At 40.3% G+C, this 19,245-nt stretch overlaps 2 protein-coding genes across 9 annotated transcripts in view; both read right to left on the minus strand.

Moving 5' to 3' along the window:
• Positions 1 to 176: 176 nt before the first annotated feature.
• CCNDBP1 (cyclin D1 binding protein 1) lies at positions 177 to 10,400 on the minus strand. Of its 2 annotated transcripts, none has more exons than XM_061157445.1 (11): positions 10,259 to 10,400; positions 10,029 to 10,088; positions 9,664 to 9,743; positions 7,837 to 7,918; positions 6,755 to 6,851; positions 6,510 to 6,577; positions 5,872 to 5,948; positions 5,242 to 5,522; positions 3,891 to 3,951; positions 1,763 to 1,809; positions 177 to 1,506 (listed from the first exon to the last, which is right to left on the minus strand). In XM_061157445.1, exons 1-11 carry the CDS (start codon positions 10,365 to 10,367, stop codon positions 1,392 to 1,394), a joined length of 1,077 nt encoding a protein of 358 aa, XP_061013428.1. In that variant the 5' UTR covers positions 10,368 to 10,400; the 3' UTR covers positions 177 to 1,391. The 2 variants fall into 2 exon arrangements, with proteins under 2 accessions (XP_061013428.1, XP_061013427.1); XM_061157444.1 differs by having other exon boundaries at positions 6,510 to 6,580.
• TMEM62 (transmembrane protein 62) overlaps positions 10,369 to 19,245 on the minus strand; it is a 35,752-nt gene continuing 26,875 nt past the window's right edge. For 4 of the 7 annotated variants that reach the window (XM_061157440.1, XM_061157439.1, XM_061157442.1 and 1 more), the window contains 4 exons: positions 18,581 to 18,665; positions 16,272 to 16,376; positions 14,395 to 14,513; positions 10,564 to 11,423 (listed from right to left, as the gene is read on the minus strand). In XM_061157440.1, the coding sequence (XP_061013423.1) occupies positions 11,097 to 11,423; positions 14,395 to 14,513; positions 16,272 to 16,376; positions 18,581 to 18,665 (636 nt within the window). In that variant the 3' untranslated portion in view covers positions 10,564 to 11,096. Of the gene's footprint in view, positions 10,541 to 10,560; positions 11,424 to 14,394; positions 14,514 to 16,271; positions 16,377 to 18,580; positions 18,666 to 19,245 lie in introns of those variants that run through there. The other 3 variants (XM_061157438.1, XM_061157443.1, XM_061157437.1) reach the window with 3 other exon arrangements.

Genomic DNA, 19,245 nt, shown 5'->3' on the forward strand with positions numbered 1-19,245 from the left:
ATAAGCTCTCTTATACATTCAAAATTTTTTGATTTATAAAAATTTTGTACTTAAATTTGGGGACAGGCAATACAAAACAGAGAACAATGTAAATATGTATAAGGAAAATAAGTCTGTTCAATACAGTGAACAAACCTAACAACTGAGCTTGTTGACCTAAAAAATGAAACAGCCAGTTATTTTACCAGCAAAACAGGTTTATTTGGGAACAACAAACAACTGCAATTAAGGTCAAACCAGCTACAGTAAAAGCCACAGCCAAGTTCCACAAACAAAGGAGGGAAAAGGAGGAAGTTGGGAGCAGTTGTTTTGAACAAAATTTCATGGAGGAAAGCGAGAGTTCAGGGTGAGGGGCTCTCATTAGCTTAGTAGCTAGGGTCTATTTCCTGTAGGAGATAAAATGTACACCTATCTATAGGTGTACATTCCTATCTATAATTGACAATCCTTCCTGTTATTTACCTAGAGTAACACTGTGTGAGAGCTCCTCCTTCTGGCCTCTCAACTCCATTTTAAATAAGGTTTCACTTTATTAATTTTCCAGCTTCCCAGGTGGCACTAGTAAAGAAACTCCCTGGCAATGCAGGAGAAATAAGAGACTCAGGTTTGATCTCTGGGTTGGGAAGATCCCCTGGAAAAGGAAATGGCAAACCACTCCAGTACTCTTGCCTAGAAAATCGCTAAGACAGAGGAGCCTGGCAGGCTATAGTCTACGGGGTTGCAAAGAGTCAGACGTGACTGAGCAACTAACACACTTAAAAATTTTCACAAGCTCAATACCAACAGAACTCTCTCGTGTGTGCTCAGTTGTGAGGCTCCTCTGTCCACGGGATTTTTCAGGCAAGAATATTGGAGTGGGTTGCCATTTCCTTCTCCAGTAGATCTTCCCAACCCAGGGACTGAACCTTGTCTCCTGCATTGCAGGCAGATTCTTCACTGCTGAGCCATTGAGGAAGCCCTTCAATACCAATAGAGTAATGGAACAAACTGGAATAACATTCAAAAGAACTTGCTGGTAAGAAGAACTATATTCAACTATAGTTGAATATAGTTACTACTATATATTTAGTAACATGCTAAAATATATCTTTGACAATGACACATTTTATTGAATAGGGAATAAGGCAGCTTCCCCAGGGATCTCTGAGAGGCAACTGAATAACAAAAACTCATGTAATTGCCTTTTGCATCTAGCACAGAAAAATATATCATACTCATATGGTTTATAAATAATTGCCAGTTTGGCCTAATCACCAAACTTTGGTAATTGTGTCTCTTAATAAGTATAGACAGGAACTCCCAATCCAGAAAGCATCCCAGCTCCATTCTAAAAGCAGACATCAGAGCTCAGCTATGACAATAAGAAAAAGAGTTCAAATGAGTCTGAAAATTCATGATTCAACTTCATTCTGAGTGAGTTCTTTGATTCTATTCATGCAATGATCAACAGCATTAATAAGTAAAGGAATCCAACTATCTTCTGGCTGTGGGGTCACATGACTTGCTCTGTGAATGCAATGGGAAAAAGAGAAGTTAAATTTATTATACTGTCAAGGAAAAGACCTATCCTCAAAAGGGAGCATAGGGAAAACTACAATAAAAGAGGGCAAGTTTCTCTGCAGAAACTCAGCTGCTCCATAAGCAAAGCTGAAAGAAAACACTACACTCACTTTCTACTCTTTGAAATGGGGATTTGGAAGTTAAGAATGGCTGTACAGGCTTATTCTCCAAAAGCTACTTGGGGATAAGTCTTCATACTCACTTTGTTATTTCAAGTGCCTTCTTTAAAACAGATACAAGTTTTGCAGACTAGAAAAAAAAAGAAACAAGAGAAGTTACTCACCCTGAGCCCTGCCACAAAAAGGAAAGTAGAGAAGACTTCCCTGGAGGTCCAGTGGCTGGGACTCTGAGCTCCCAGTGCAGGCGGCCTGGGTTCAATCTCTGGTCAGGGAAGTAGACCCCACAGGCCACAACTAAAAGATCCTGTATGCCACAACAAAGACCCAAGATACTTCGGGGCACAGCTAAAACTCAGCACAGCCAAACAAATAAAACAAATATTTAGCGGAAAAAAAAGGAAAGGAGGTAAAACACAGAAAGGAGGAAAAAAGTGGGGGGGGGGGGTGGGGGGGGGGTGGGGAGAGCTAAAATATTTTACTTGAGTGTTAGAATATTTAATACTTTAGCTCTCTTCCTCCCCTTTTTTTTTACATTCACTTTTTAAAAACTGACTTCTTAAGAAATAAACATCTTTAGCAATTCGTCATGTCAGTTACCCTAGAAACAATTTTAAGAAATGCATGGTACATTGGTAGCATTCATATATCCTCATGTTATTTTGTCACTGGTATTCTTAAAATTCTGTAAGTAAAAAAAAAAAAAAAACAGTTGTTTCTGCTATATATCCTGAACTATCAGCAGCTGGGACAAGAAGTCAATTTTTAAAAAGTGAAAGTGAGAAAAAAGGAAGGAGGAGAGTTAAAATATTATAGTATTTTAATACTCAAGTAATAAGAAGTCATTTTAAAAAAAACCTTGGAGGAAACAGTCAAAAACAAAAATGTTGATTAGGTGGCAGGATCATGGACTCTTTTCTATCTAGCAAAATCTTATTAATACTGCTGCCATAGCATATTTATAAGTTTTTTATATTTAAATTTTAAAGAAAACAAAAAAAAGGAAAAATATAACCTAAACTTGTCCTAACTGCTGATAGTTCCAGATATATACAGCAGAAACAACTGGGTTTTTTTTTAAAAAACTTAAAATTTTAAGAATACCAATAACAAGATAACATAAAGATGTATGTATGCTACCAATATACCATGCATTCCTTAAAACTGCTTTTAGGGTAACTGACATGGCGTATTACTAAGGATGTTTATTTCTTCAGAAGTCAATTTTTTAAAAGTGAATGTGAAAAAAAAAGTTAATGTCCAAAAGGATCCTAATTCTACTCCAAGGTGTTTCCACATTGTGAAGATACATTTGATGACTCTATTAATAATTTCCACTATCTAATTTACCAAATATTATTAGGACTGATACATCTGATGGTAAAATATAAGCTATCTGCAATTTTACTTCTCTTTCCAATAAAATGAGACATAATAACTTAAAGTTTATTAAAAGAAAAAAAAGAGAACAGAACTCTTAGCACAGGACCTAGGACTTCAAAGAAAACAATAAAATCAGATTTTTATAAAGAGCTTAACCCTTCATGACCACTCATAGTTAAATCACATAATATGTCGATATTAGAATAGAGTATGTTTCTAAACACCTATTTTGGCCTGGAAAATTAGAAATTTTCTGGAAATTTTCTGGAAAATACTGGAAATTAGAAACTTGTAACTTCACATTGAAAGAATCCTAAAGCACTGTAATAATTAACACTTTCTCTCAAGGCATGGTTTTCTAAGGTCTTTGGGTGCATGCATGCTAAGTCCCTTCAGCTGTGTCTGACTCTTTGCGAACCTATAAACTGTAGCCTGCCAGGCTTCTCCATCCACAGGATTCTCCAGGCAAGAATAATGGAGTGGGTTGCCATGCCCTCCTCCAAAGAATCTTCCTGACCCAGGGATCAAACCATGTCTCTTACGTCTCCTGCATTGGCAGGTGCGTTCTTTACCGCTAGCACCACCTAGGAATCCCCTCTAAGGTCTTTGGGTTTTTCTAAATGATTACCCAAGTGGTTATGGAAGAGAGAGTACTATCGGAGCTCATTGCTATCAGATTCAAATTCAACAAATATTTATCAAGCACAAACACATTGTACTTGCATCCAAGTGTAACAAATAAACATATTCCCCACAGTTTAAGGAAATATCAGTGATTACTGAAATTCTACCAATTAGGTCTGCAGCTATTCCCTCAAAGCCAGTACTTACGCTGATTCGCACAGTCAGAGGGCACACAGGTGGGTATATGCTCAGAGCCAAATCATCCACACTGAAGGGAGAAAGAAAAAATAACCATTAACCAAGAAGGAACAAAGCTCAGCTAGGTGGTCTCCAGGACACAACTAAGGATGCAATGAGTGAGGAAATAATTCCCAGAAATGCATCAGTTCCTTAAACTGGGCAACCAATAAATAACCAATTCAACTGGTATTGATGGAACACATACATACCCTGTTTTACTAAGAAGTTGAGGGTGGAGGGGAACTCCCTTGGCCAGTAGGATGGGACATTATTAATTCAGTTTAAAATGTTAGGATCTGAAACCATAAGTTTAATAACTGATATAGGCAGGGTTCATCCCTGAATGCCACTAAAGTAGGCACCACTTTAATCAAGCAATCAAGCTAGTGCTGTACCACCAGAAACAGGACAAACTAATACCATGTGCCTCTCCAATATGATGCAATGAAAAGCATGAAACACTCAACTAAGTGATATTCTTGCCAAAAAATGTTTAACCTGAATATAATTATGAGAAAACAATCACAGGAATCCAGATTGCTGGATATTCTACAATGCAACTGACTTGGACTCTTTAAAAATGTCAAGAAAATAAAAAAAAAATTTTTAAATGTCAATGATAAAAAAAGCTAAAAAAGGACAGGGACTATTTTAGTTACAAGATACCAAAAGAGAAGACAACCAAATGCAGTATGACCCCTTGACAGAACCCTGAATTAAACAAACAAACAAAAAAGCTATAGATGTTTTGGAGACAACTGGGGAAATCTGAATATTAGATAATATTATTATATTCAGTATAATCTTTATCGTCAGGGAATGGCAACCCACTCCAGTATTCTTGCCTGGAGAATTCCATGGACAGAGAAGCCTGGCAGGCTATAGTCCACAGGGTTGCAAAGAGTCGGAGGCGACTAAGCAACTAACACACACAAACACATATTCAATGTAAATTTCTTAAATGTAATACTAAGAGTAAAACTGTTTGTTCTTAGGAAATACATGCTGAAATATTCAGGGGAAAACATCACTGATGTCTGCAACTTACTCACAAATGGTTCAGGGATAAAAATAGCACATCTATTTCAGTTTTTAAAAAGGCACATCTAATTACAGAGAAATAAACCAATACAGAAAAAAAAAGTGAACAACAGGTGAACCTAGATGGAAGTACAGGTACTCACTACAATACTTTTTAACCCTTCCTACAGGTTTGAAAACTTTCAAAACAAAAAGATGGGGAAAAACCTTCAGGCGACAGCATAAGTTGAGATCAGAATGCTGCTGCCTGGATGTTTTGAGTGGAGGTCACGCTTACCTAGGGCTGATCTCATCAGAAATGTCCACAATGTCATCCAGCTGGGCCACCTGATCCTTCTTTCCGTTCTCTGCCACTGAGAGCCGGATTTTCTTCAGGCAGGCTTTGGATGCTCTCGCCAGTGCAAGGCATGGGATTATGAGCTCCTGGTCTTCCTCTGACCAATATGAATCCCGATTGTTTGGACATCCCAATATATCCTCCTCACCAACATGGTTGTCAGAGCTGTCCTCCTCAATGTCATTCAAGAGGCCACAGTAAGGGTCACATTCTTCCACAGCCTAAGATACAAGATGATATATGTGAATGCCAGGAAAAAAAAAAGTATTAATACTTTTAGCATCATGTCTGAGTTGTCCCCAAACTTCAGCCAGCTATTTCCCTAAATGGCTACAGAGCTGAATCATCTCACACATGCTGTTCTAACTCTCCTAGTGCAGCAATGGCACAGAGAGGAATGGTACAAATCACACCCCCACACGGGGCGGGGGAAGATGGGTGATGGAGGATGGGAGTGAGGGGGGACCCATGTGGTCCACACTTAACACATCTTCTCTCTTTATAACCAATCCTCATCTACTAGACATAGAGTGGCCTTCCAATGACCATCAAAGAAAGAGGTCCTCTCACCTGCTCCATCTCCTCATGTGCATCCTTCACAAGATCCACACTCTTTGTCAGCACTGAAAGGGCTGCAGCTTTGTTATCTATGAGTGAAGAATCAGAAGCACTACAGTTAATGGAGAATCCCGACAATTCTCTTAAGTCTGCAAAAAGCAACAGCGTTCTCATCTGAAGAGAGTGCCAAAGACAGTAAACAAGGGCGGCAGTTGAATGTAAAATTCTTCTTATATACATCCTCTGGGTGCCCAGGCAGGGGGGCTAAAAAGCTTTCTGTCATTCACCATAGGAAGAAATACAATGCTCACATGATGTTTCTCAGCAAGGTACCCTTGGATGACCACTGCTCTTGGCCTAGCAGGCTCTACCCCATAACTGCTTCAGTGTCCCCAAAATACTGCCCCTGGGGCAGGACCAGAAGAGAAAACCACATCTGTTCAACAAGAGACAGAGCCACAGCCAGAGGTTGTTTGAGTTTAGAAGTTATGTGAACTAAAAAGACTGACAAAAAGAATTAATACCTATCTTTTCATGTTGGTGATAAACTAGACCTATTTCACAATACATACATACTACAAAACTGGCATCTAGATGTGTCTGTCAGCTTTGGCCAGCAGGGTCAATGTCTACTTTCCACTCTCACCCACCTTTTGGGATCTGAGGTACACGTTGGCACGCATCCCAGACACTGTTGTAGGAAATCAGGTTCTCAGGGCTGCTGAAAGGAATCAATAAAGATATATCAATAACCTGGGTTCCTGTCTCCTACAAAAGTCCTTCCTGCTGGTCATTAATCTCAGTTATCAGTAACTATGCTGTTAAAATGACTTTTCCCCCCCTCCCAGAAGCAAAGAACCCCATTACCCAATAACTCCAGCTGTGGCATCACTACCTCTGGGCTGGATTGATGTAAAGTGCTTCCACAAGCTGAGCCATGTCATCCACGATGTCCAGAGTGGCGCTCCGCACCAGCTTTCGCAGGGTGATGCCTGTGGCCAGACCCAAAGACTAAGCAGCCTATTCGTCTTTCCAGAAGTCTGGAAAGTCTTCCCGAGAATCTAAGCTCTACAGAATTTGAGGTAATGTGCACCCACATGCTTTAACTGGAGTGCCAACACAAAACCCAGGTCTTATGTATATCCCCATGTCATTTGCTTGCTCCTCCCACCATTCCTTAGTGGTATTATCCAAAAGAGATCTGAAACAAAATCATTCCATGACAGCATGTATTCATTCATTAAAAAGTAGTTTCTTGGGACTTTCCTGGTGGTCCAGTGGCTAAGACTCTACACTGCCAACACAGGGGCCAGGGTTCAACCTCTGGTCAGGTAGCTAGATCCTACATGCCACAATTTAGAGTTCACATGCTGCAACTAAAGACCCTGCATGCCATAACAAAGACTGAAGAGCATGCCTGCTGCAACTAAGACCTGGCACAGCCAAATAAATAAAATAATAAATATTTTTTACAATAGTGATTTCTTGACATTTGTGGATAAAACACTTCAAGTTTAAACCACATGAGTAACCCTGAAGATCCATGAGACATTTATTCATTTATAATTGTAACCTGATAATAATCAAGACACGAATATACAGGCAGAGCAGGGGGCCACTCAACCTATAAGGGAGCTCAGAAACAGCATGTGATGAGGAGGAGGAGCCTGGGGATGGCACTGATAACCAAGCAGTATCTGTGGTGATTATAATGTGTTAGGAGACAGAGAAGCCAATGAAAATTAAAAACGTTAAGAGTCAGGTAAGGCAGGGGACATGAGAACACAGTATCTGAACTTTAGCACAAAGGCTTACTTATGGAGGTCACTTATATAACTACCTTTGACTGCACTTAATGGGACAAAGTTACATTACATGCTCAAATTGAGGAAAAGGTAAAATTCTCAGGACATTAGCTGTTACATTAGCAAAGATCTACCCCATAAACTGAACACTTATGTGTATGGAGTGGCTTACCCTGATCCTTGGGAAACAAAGAGTACACTGCAATAATTGCCTTGATGGCAGCATGCACTTGTTCACAGAACCTCTGGGTTTCCTATGAGATGATAAACCAATTTCAGAAAGAGAAAAAGAAATGGATTAGATCGATGTGGTCAAGCCATCTACAGGGGAAAAGAGCAGACATCTGTACGGCATCATCAAACATTTTCTGAAGTCCTATTATGCACCAGGCCCTGTGCTGTTCTCATCACATACCAGGGAGGAGTTAGCTGGATACCAGATACTGAGCAGAAACTCAGTAAGACATGAAGAAACTGTAGTAAAAACATCCCTGATACTCTATATCCCAAGATATCTGTGATTAGCTTTGAGATATTCACCATATCTTAGACCAGGAGTTGGTAAACTAGAGCCCAAGGGCCCAATCAGGCTCACTGCCAGTTTTTGCAAATAAAATGTTTCTGGGACACAGCCACACTCATGTGTTTACATATTGTCTATAATAGTATTCGCACTACAGAGGCAGAGTGGAATAGCTGGACCGCAAAGCCTAAAATGTTTACTATCTGGCCCTTTACAGAAAAGTTGTCAGCTCTATCTCAGACCATTAACCAATTGTCTATCTCTCTGCCTCTATGTCTGTCTCTGTCTGTCTGTCTCTAACAGAATCTCAGTATACCTAAAGGAAATTAGCATGGACTTTACAATGCTCAATGTTGACTATTTTCCTTCTAGGCAATCACTGGCTTTCCCTTATCTTCCTTGCCCTCACTGCTCTGCTAAATTCCAAGCCAGTGCTACGCAAAATATGATCTACAGATTGGTGCCAGTCCATAAATGATCTGTTACCAATCTGAGATGGATAGGTACAACGATTGAGAATACTTAGAAACTTTTATGTCAATTTGACATTGTTTCAACATCCAAACATATAATTTTGTTAAAATACCACGTTGTAAGGACTGGAATTAAAAAAAAAACAAAACAAACCCATTCTTTGGCAGAATTAATGTGCTGAGATCCTATGAAAGCAATTGTGATTCAAATATAATTCATATAAAGCCATATTCTAATTTTTCATCTACGAATGAAAAAACCACTGTCCTGATCATGTACAGAGTAATCAAACTGACAAAAATTAAAGACAAAGATAAAATATTAAAAGCAACAAGGGAAAAGTGACAGATAACATACAAGAGAACTCCCATAAGGTTACCAGCTGATTTCTCAACAGAAACTTTTATCACTTGTGTAAAAAGAAGAAACCATATGCACTTAAGTGTGGATATGCATAGCATATACATGGAATAATACAAAAGGTACCAGAGACAGGAGATATAAACTTTTTAGCACATTTAACTTTGATATCTTTTGAAACTTATACTGTCTACATTATTAAGTACAAACATAATTCTGTACAAAAGAGTATTATGTAGTATAATAGAAAAGATGGAGCTCAAACATCAGAGAGAACCTAATTTAATACCTAGCTCCACTACTTATCTACCTTAACCTGAGCCTCTGAGCCTGCCTGTTCATCTGTCAGAAAGGGATCATGTATGTGAAAACACTTAGCAAATAGAAAGTACTTGAAAAAAATGTCAAAAAGGAAATAACCAGGATGAACTTCAGAATGAACCAATATTTAGAAGAGCCATCTACCCCATGACAACTACTGCATTCGACAATTTGATCTTCAGAACAATCCTGTGGTGTGAGAACCTTCATCTTACTCGACAGACGAGGAAATTAAATCCCCAGATTTGAGTGTAAAAGAAAATGAGAGGCTTCCGAAGGAATACTGAAGCAGCACAAGAATTCTAGAAAAGTGACGCCCACCTGTGGAGATGGCAGTGGAAGTCGAGAGAAGGCTACGGTCAGAGTCGTGGCTTCCCTTGACACTGTCACAGCTGCCTCATCTGGGTGGGGTGACAGAGCAGGTGGCAAGGCCAATATGTTAGTGCCAAAAGGACAAGGCTGCAACGGCTGCACGGACTTTGAAGATAATGCGTTCCCTCTCCACCCCTGCCCGCTGAGACGTCTCAAAAACACCTCCAAAAATCAGTGTTTTATATTTCAATCTCGGAGGTACCAAGGATAGGTAAGGAGGAGTGTCCCCGCAGAGGCTGGGGCGGGGCGAAGCGGGAAGGAAAGGAGTAGGGAAGAGAGGAGAGACAGCAGTCTCCAATAGGAGAGGCACTCACTGAGTCTTCTCCAAAAGGCCTCCCGATCAAACTCCTTGGTGGTTTCCTGGGCTTCGCCGACTAGCGGGTGCGGGGTGTGGGCCGGGCGGCGACAAACCAAAGAGCACAGGTAAGCGGAACGACCTCCCGGCCCCACCTCCTCTGCCCGGACCCGCCGCCGCCACCGAGGCCTGGCCCCTTTCCACCCAAGCCCGCCCCTGCGGTCGCCCGTCCCCACTACGTCAGCTCACCCCGCACTCCGGGAAGCAGCTCCCGCAGCTCCCCGGCTAGGTGCCGAAGCTGCTCCAGAGGCGGATCCAGGGTGGGGTCTGGGGCTGCAGTTACAGCTGCGCTCTCCATCTCAGCACCGCGTTAGGAGCCAGCAGAGTAAGCCCCCGCAGCAGCTTCCGGAGCCGCACTGCCGTCTCAGCTCCTCTTCCAGGCCGCAGGTTCGCTTCCGGCAACAACCTGCCGCGCCTCGGACGCCCAGCCACGCCCCTTCCGCTCTCAAAAGCCCCGCCTCACTCTCGCTCCTAGCGACACAGGCAAGACCCAGATCGAGTTATTTCTTATTCATCATTCATTTATTGGTATTTGATTAGTTGAAAACACCCCGACTGAGGAAGCAGAGAGCCCATAATCCTGTTGAAAAGAGGGACTAGGAACTAATCAAGGGTAGTCAGGGGCAGGTCCAAGTTTGCACGTTCCCTGTCCCTAAAGTGGCCTCCTTACAGGCTGCCAAGTTCCAGACACTGTGCTAGGTACTTTACATGAGGTAACTAGAAAACACACTGAGTGGGCCTCAGAGACTCCCATATCCACCAGCCCCTGCCCTGTGGATCTCCTAGATAAAGGCTTTCTCTTCATAAAAGTAAATCAACCCTTTATCTTCTTGGGGAAGGAAGGAATCATGGCATTATATAGAGAACTTTCTGCAGTCCATTCTGCAAGAATCAGTAGTAGGTAACCCCCCAACTCCCAGGTGTCCAAGGAACAGCAGCTCCCTGAAGTTTGCCCGTCAATACTGGCTTTCCGCCTGCTGCTGAGGCAGAGGCCTGGGCTACAGAGGTGGATGAGGACATACAGACTTCAGGAGCTCAAGTGGCTCTTTAGCCGAACCATGAAGGCTCCAAGCTCAGCAGAGTTCAGCGACCAAACACAACGAATGAGAACAGGTGTTGCCAGTGTCAACCAGGTCCGTAAAGGAGAGAGTAATAAAGCTAGAGTGCCATATGTCATATGAAGAAAGTAGCAGGAATAAATATGCCAGATGTATAGCAGTAACATAAGTAGGTGAACAGGTATAATTTTCAAGTATTTTCCTTGACGGAGATGAGACCTGAAGCTGTGGCCAAAGCACCGCTGCAGCAAAATCCAACACAGGTAAACCATCAAGGGGATGTTAAAAAACACCAGCTGGAAAGAACAGAACGGAACCATTAGCTTATTAAGCCCTGGTCGGGTCAGGTCTCACTAGCACATTATTGGTGGCTCCTAGAAATACATTGCTTTCTCTCTTGGAGGTTAACTGATCCTTTATGCCTTAATTACACTTGTGTCATTAGTTGTTTATTTGCTTGCATCCTTTTGTTCATCTTAAAGGCAAGTGTCATTTCATTTCTGTTGAAGCCCTCAAATGTCTAAGGTAGAAATGAATATATATGTCTATGTACAAACACACACACACACACACACATACAGTACTCTTTTTTTTTTTTTTTTTTTTTTGGCAGAGTGAGGGGGGAACTTGGATATCAATATTTTTTCTTTACTTTGCATTTGTAATTGAAGTAACATAATGAATACTGGAATACAAACTAGAAGATTTAAGATTTATAATCCAACCATAACTACAGTATGAGTTTTCATTCACCAAATAATTATTGAGCACTCATTATGTGGCAGGCACTGAGCAAGGCTCTAGGCAAGGGACACACTGATGAACAAGTCAGAAAAGATGCTTCAGACAGCTTACATTCTACTACAGAGAAGAGGAAACCCACCCCCCAAAAAAGAGGAGGGGGAAGATAATTACAGATGGTGATAATTTCAATGAAGAAAATAGCTGGTTACAGAGCAACGGGAGATGGGCTCTCTGAGGTCTGAAGGACAGAAATGAGTCAGTGGAAGAGCATTCCAGGCAGAAGAACAAATGAAAAGCCCAGAGATGGGCCCATCTTCCATTACCCTCCTGTTGGCCTGGAGCATGATAAGGTAGGTGGAATTTGGGGCAGTCAGCAGGACCCAGATCATGTCACTGATCTGCTTTAAGAGTTTTAACTGACAATAGGGAGACAATAGCAACAACGGGAACCAGTTAGGGGGTTACTGCAGTAGCCCAGGCAAGAAATAATTATTAGGTACTTCCCTGGTCCCCCTGATTCACTGCAAGAATCCACCTTGCAATGCAGGAGATGTGGGTTTGATCCCTGGTTGGGGAGCTAAGATCCCATATGCCATGGAGCAACTAGGCCCACGCACCGCAACTACTGAGTACATATGCTCCAGAGCCCAAGCACAACAACTAGAGAGCCCTAGTGCTGCAAAGAGAGATCCCTCATGATGCAACAAAGATCTTGCATGCTGCAATTAGGGCCTGACACAGCCAAATAATTTTTTTTTTTAATAAAGAAATATGATTAGGTAAGAGTGGTGGTAACAGTGACAGAGAAAAGTGGTGGATTCAAGACACGCACAGTGCTACTTGCTGATGAACTAGATAAAAAGTGTGAGGGAAGGGGAAGAACTTAAGATGCATCCTAGATAATTTATTTAAACTGCGAAGAACTGGGGAGAAACAGGTTTGGGGATACAAATGAAAGGTCCTGTTAGAGGTATGTTGAGATTCCTGTGAGATATCTAAGGAAGATGTGAAATGCCAGTTGTATATACAGGCACATGAGGTGCAGAGAAGTCTAGGTCAAAGATATAATAGATTTATGAGCTATGGGCCTAGATGATACATAAAGTCCATTCTTGTTATACTATTTATTAAAATATGATTGTAAACCCACCTTTTGGTAAAGGTTAGTTGGAATAAGGATGCTCCTGTCAAAGCTATGGTTTTTCTAGTAGTCATGTATATGTATGTTAGAGTTGGACTATAAAGAAAGCTGAGCACCAAAGAATTGATGCTTTTGAACTGTGGTGTTGGAGAAGACTCTTGAGAGTCCCTTGGACTGCAAGGAGATTAAACCAGTCAATCCTAAAGGAAATCAGTCCTGAATATTCATTGGAAATACTGATGTGAAAGCTGAAGCTCCAACACTTTGGCCGCCTGATGGTAAAGAGCTGACTCACTGGAAAAGACCCTGATGTTGGGAAACACTGAAGGCAGGAGGAGAAAGGGACGATAGAGGATGAGATGGATGGCATCACCGATTCGATGGACATGAGTTTGAGCAAGCTCCAGGAGTTGGCAATGGACAGGGAAGCCTGGCGTGCTGCAGTCCATGGGGTTGCAAAGAGTTAGACATGACTGAGTGACTGAACTGAACTGAAGGATGCTCCTGAGAGACAGCCTCCATCTACATAATAGAAAACTGAACTAGACCTGGATCTCGTCACATATGAAATGCTGCTAAACAAAATATTCTGGCTTGTGGTCAGTGTTCGCTAGGCAGAGATCTTCCCTACTTGTCTGTCTATAACCCTGCAGATCATGCTTTACTGTCCTCTTATGAGGCTGTGAACTCATTTTGAACAATGTTTTTGGATCTCTTATAAAACTTCAGATCATCACCTCAGATTTTTGATCCATTAGCCCCCCATTAGGTGAGAACAATCAATAAATAAATTGTTAGGTAAACAGTTTTCAAACCTGTTTACAGAGATTTGCTACAGGTCTGGGTCTTTTATTTGTGTTTGTTCTAAAGAAATCTCAATCCAAATGCAAACCTAATGTATCAGTGTTTTCATAAACAAGTGAACTGCTAAGACATAGCTAGAAAGCTTCCACTAGGTAACTGATCCACTTTTCTTGTGTGTCTATTTTCCCTTTCCTCCCTCTGAAATAGTTTCCTTCTTCATTATCATAACCAATTTTGGTTTACTCAGAAGTCTATCATTTATTCTACCATAAGTCTCTTCTTTCACTGTTTGTAGATGAAAAAGCACAGTGAAACAACCAACCAACCAAAACCTCTCTTACCTCTTATAAACCTTCCTGCCAAAAATGTATTTTAGATGCTTACAAGAGTGGTGGAAGAAAGAGCTTGGAAAGCACTATAAAAACAAATAAACACCAAATACTAAAGACTCCCCTGCCGGTAAGTTAGGACACATGATCTGTGGTATTTAATTTGGGATTTTGGATTTAATTTATAATTGTTATGCAATTAATCCAGCAGGACCAAGATGTTCTTAAATTGTATTTCTGAATTCTTACCTGGAGAATTCCAACTATAAATGTTATACTGCCTTGTAGGAAATGTCCATCAACAAAGATTCCAAAGGAAAAGCAGCAGCCCAATTTGCCTTTAATGATTTCACCAGCAAACCATGGGCCTGAAAGAGGCAATGGACAGGAAAGGAATTTATATAACTATGACTCTGATTACACACACAAGATACATTTTAGGACTAATGAAGAAATATAAGACTAGTCATCTATAAGCATTTATTTGCATAGCTTTTCTTCTCTGTTAATCTCTGTGTTGTACCCAATATCCCAGGTAACCAATTATTTGCTCTTTTGCACCCTATTTCTCTAGATTATAAAATTGCCTAAGTGCTATATCTGGAATAGATTCCAGAAACAGACTGGAGTACATTCACAAATTTTAGAAGATTCTATTGCAGTAATGCATTAACTTTCCTTTAAGAAGCAAAGAGGTACTCCATAGACACCATACTTAATTTTCCAGATAACTGAAATTTACTCCTTTAAGCAGTAAGACTTCAACCACTTTAATCATTCTTAAAGGTACTTCTTATCTTTCTTATTAATATTAATGAATGCATTTTAACCTTTTCTTGCTGCCCCACAATCCTTACTTTGTACATCAACTACATACTCAGGGTTAACATGTTCATAGCTTAACTCACTTCTTTATTTTAATTTTTCATCTGCAATGCCAGAATGACTTTTCTCTACTCTGTTATTATTTACTGCTCCTTCTCAATGTGCAGGTTTCTGGAACTACTATATTGTCAACAGTGATTAAGGGACAGTCAGATTTCCTTTCTCAAAATGCAATACTAACATTTGCTGGTAAGAGTAGAGTTCAACTTTAAAAAGTCACAGGCAATTTTCTCAGATATATATTATACATACTCCATTAGATAAATCTTAGTTTAAGTTTCAACCTTTAAAAATGGAACAACTTCTCCTCTTCTAATGTTTCCCTTTATAGTCAGGAAGCAAATCACTTGCTTTGGTCCTAGTGGAAAACAAGTGTCTGAAACAGCCTCAACCCATCTTCTAACAAGGAAACCAACCTCTGAAGGGGAATCTGCCATAGCTTGTTATACAAAACTGTAAAGAGTCATATTTTTATTTAACTACTTTCTGTTCTCTGGTGGGAGTAACTAATGAGGAAATAAAAGTCCAAAGATGGACTAGAAGTATAAAATATAGACTAAAGATATATTAACTCCTAAAGGAACATTCATAAAAAGCTCTAAAAAGAGACTCACGGGGCTTTCTGTTTCCATAAATGACTAAAGTGATTTTGTCAGTATTGAGTATAATAATTAATATGAGAAGAGCTCAGATGCCTGAACTCACTGCTTATCTCACTTTCTCTCTCTTTTGAGCTGAGTTTTTAGGAGTCACATGGTAGTGAAGAGTCATTCAACTACATACTAGGCATTGTGCTTACTGCTGAGCATAGAGAGGAACAAGATAGATAAGACATCAATCCATAGTCTAATGAGGGGAGAGATGACATACACAGAAGGTAATCATAAATTCTGACAAAGTAATGAGAGAAATAAAGTATGGTGAAATAGAGGACAAAGCTTTAACGTGATCAAAGGTTGCTCTGAGGAGATGACATTTAAGCTGAACTTCTATCTTCTATTATGGTTCTACACAAATACTAATCATCATGGTCCTCTCAGCACCCTTAAGTTAACCGGGTGTTGATTAAATGTCCTTTAAGTTAGGAAAGGACTACTGTATCCCCCAAGCTCGTGCCCCAGGAAAGGAAGAGGCCACGTGCCAGTCACTGTGCTCTCCAGAACCTAAATGGCTAACGTTAAAATTCTCAATACATTCTTTGGCAGAATTCTCCACAATCTCAGGTTTCCTCAATGACTTACCCAGCACTGTATACAGGGTCAGCAACAACACAGAATAGTAGGAGATATTCAGTTTGCTCAAGACATGAAGGGAAAATGACATCAAATTTATAAATCCCAGCGGTCCTAAACAGAATAAATTGGAAAACTCCAGTAAACACATTCAAAGTTCAGGTTCTTTAAAATATTTTCTAGAAGACTTCCAATGGCTATCTACTACATCTTCAGCAAATCATTTGTAATATGGATGACATTACTTTAAATCAGAAGTTGGCAGGAATGCTGGTAACCCATTTCACTTAGAATTACAGAGGGTAGGAAGTTCAAAGCAATGGTGTAGTCGCAAGACACATACACACACACACACACACACACACACACACAAATATTCTATGCTCAAAAAATGATCAAGTCTTTGTTTTCCATGAGACTTAGTATCCGAATGTACAAACTTCCAAAAGTTATATCAAAGTATGTCAAAGGTCACCCAGTGTTCTGAGTGCACTGCAGCACTATTTATAATAGCTAAGACATGGAAGCAACCTAAATGTGTGCATGCGTGCATGCTCAGCCATGTCTGACTCTGCGACCCCACAGACTGCAGCCCACCAGGCTCTTCCATTCAGGGAATTTTCAAGGCAAGAACACCAGACTGGGTTGCCATTTCCTATTCCAACACACTAAGTTTAAGACAGATAATCAACAAGGATCTACTGCATAGCAGTTTTGGTTCCAAATTGGGAAGAGCTAACTCACTGGAAAAGACCCTGATGCTGGGAAAGATTGAAGGCAGGAGGAGAAGGGGACAACAGAGGATGAGATGGTTGGATGGCCTCACCGACTCAATGGACATGAGCTTGAGCAAGCTCCAGGAGTTGGTGATGGAGAGGGAAGCCTGGCGTGCTGCAATCCATAGGGTTGCAGAGAGTCAGACATGAGTGAGTGACTGAGAAACAACAACGATATAGCTCAGGGAACTACTACTCATTCATCGCTCATTCTAGTTGGTACTTCTCAAAGTACTGATCCACGTGTCCATCCATTATCATTATTCATTTATTTTAAATATATCATTCTTTAGCCTTAGAGGCAGCTACACTATAAATTTTAAGCAATGATTCTCTACTTTGGCCGTACATTAGAATAACCTGGGGGAACTTTTAGAAAATACTCGTGCCCAAGTCTCACTCTCCAGAGATTCTGATTTAGTTGGCCTGGGAAAGAGGGGAGTTGAGGCAGCAACCCAGGGGATTCTAGGCAGCAGGACTGAGAGATACTGCTTTGGACAGTGCCGTCCGTGCTTCTCAGCCCTACCACACACTGGAATCATCTATGGAGCTTCAAAACATCTACTGATGCTTAGGTCCTACCCACAGACATTCTGTGTAAGTACTGAAAGTTCTGTGTAGACACTGTGATTTTAAAAGTTCCCCAGGGCATTCTAAGGTGTAGTCAGATTGAGAAGTGTTGTTTACAGAAAAGAACTGACCTGGAGTCAGACTTTTATTGGCTATAAGACACTAGATAACCTACATTAACTCTGCAGTCCTCAGTTTTCTAGTCTTTAAATGGGAGACAATAATACCTACCTCACAGGACTGTTGTAAGATTAAGTAAGATGATATAAGTAAAAATACGTTATGAATGTTAAATAACTATACAAAAATACTGGTAGTCCCACATGAGGCTGAGGTCTCCCTCAAATATTTATTTATTTGCATTTTGTGCAATAATGCTTTTTGAACTTTTTCACAGAATTTTTAAAAATATATATAAGCAGGAAAACATTCAGTAGGATATGTATACTACCTATGCAGTTAATCATCTTACAGTTTAAACTTTACTACAGTCCTCCCCTTCCCCACAATCAGTTCCTGGGATTTCATCCAAGTCAGGAAGGAATAAGGAACATTTATTTCAACAAGTATCAATATTTATTGTCTGTAATGCACAAACTCAGTGCTGGGTGCTGTAGAAAACAGAAAAGAAGTACTAAACAAGAGCTCCTATATTGAGGAACTTGAGTCTGATTGAGGAGAAAATATATACATTTGAAGTTGTGATGTAAACAAGGTGATTGGCTGGTTAAATACAGAGTTAATCCTTAGGAAGGACTCTTGGGATTCAGAGACACAACAGTTCATTATGACCTGGAATGGTTGGAGAATATGGTGCGGAAAAGGGGGTTTGAAGTGAGCACGATAGTTTGAAGGAAGCACCTCACAGAGTTCAGGCAAAGACAGTCTGCACTGATATTTACTTAGTCAGGAGATTATGGGATGCATGAAAGTAAGGTCTTCTAAGAATAAAAGGAACCCATGGTGACTAACCTTTATGCTCTGGATATGCTTGATACCGAAAAATAATGAGAACGATGAGCTGCATCAGCACAATCATCACAAATGTGACCCGGGCCTGCAGACCAAGAGAAATTAACGTGAGACAGACATATGGATACATCTTCAGTGTTTATAAACAGCCCCATTAACACAAATGGAAATGACATCATTAGGACAAGTGACTATATAAGAAAAATATACAGTCAAAGAGACTTGAAAATCTGATGCAGCAAAGAAGATAATTATAGGTGCCTCAGCATTTGTCTTTTAAGATTTGGATACCTGGACCAACATTGAAACTAAATAATTTCATAACAGTTACATAAAATCAAATTAAAATAGTCCACTTTCAGTGTACTAGGTTAAGTATAATTTGTACTGTTTTATTTAAAGTCTTATAAGAGTGTTACAAACTTACAGGGGGAGGGCAGAAGGCGGGAAGGGATAGTTAGTTAGGTAGTTTGGGATGGACATGTACATACTGCTATATTTAAAGTGGATAATCAACAAAGACCTACTGTATAGCACAGGGAACTCTGCTCAATATTATGTAACAACCTAAATGGAAAAAGAATTTGAAAAAGAATAGATACATGTAAATGTATAACTGAATCACTTTGCTGTACTCCTGAAACTATCACAACACTGTTAATCAA

Source organism: Dama dama, chromosome 12 (genome assembly GCF_033118175.1).
Source record: "Dama dama isolate Ldn47 chromosome 12, ASM3311817v1, whole genome shotgun sequence".
Lineage (NCBI taxonomy): Eukaryota > Metazoa > Chordata > Mammalia > Artiodactyla > Cervidae > Dama > Dama dama.

Excerpts from the sequence above, each read along its gene's own strand:
- CCNDBP1 (XM_061157444.1), bottom strand. The coding sequence starts at position 10,367 with ATGGAGAGCGCAGCTGTAACTGCAGCCCCAGACCCCACCCTGGATCCG. Across the intron at positions 6,852-7,836 it reads TTTGTTTCCCAAGGATCAGG|GCATCACCCTGCGAAAGCTG; the intron begins GTAAGCCACTCC and ends GTCTGGCCACAG. Across the intron at positions 5,523-5,871 it reads CACATGAGGAGATGGAGCAG|GCTGTGGAAGAATGTGACCC; the intron begins GTGAGAGGACCT and ends CTTGTATCTTAG.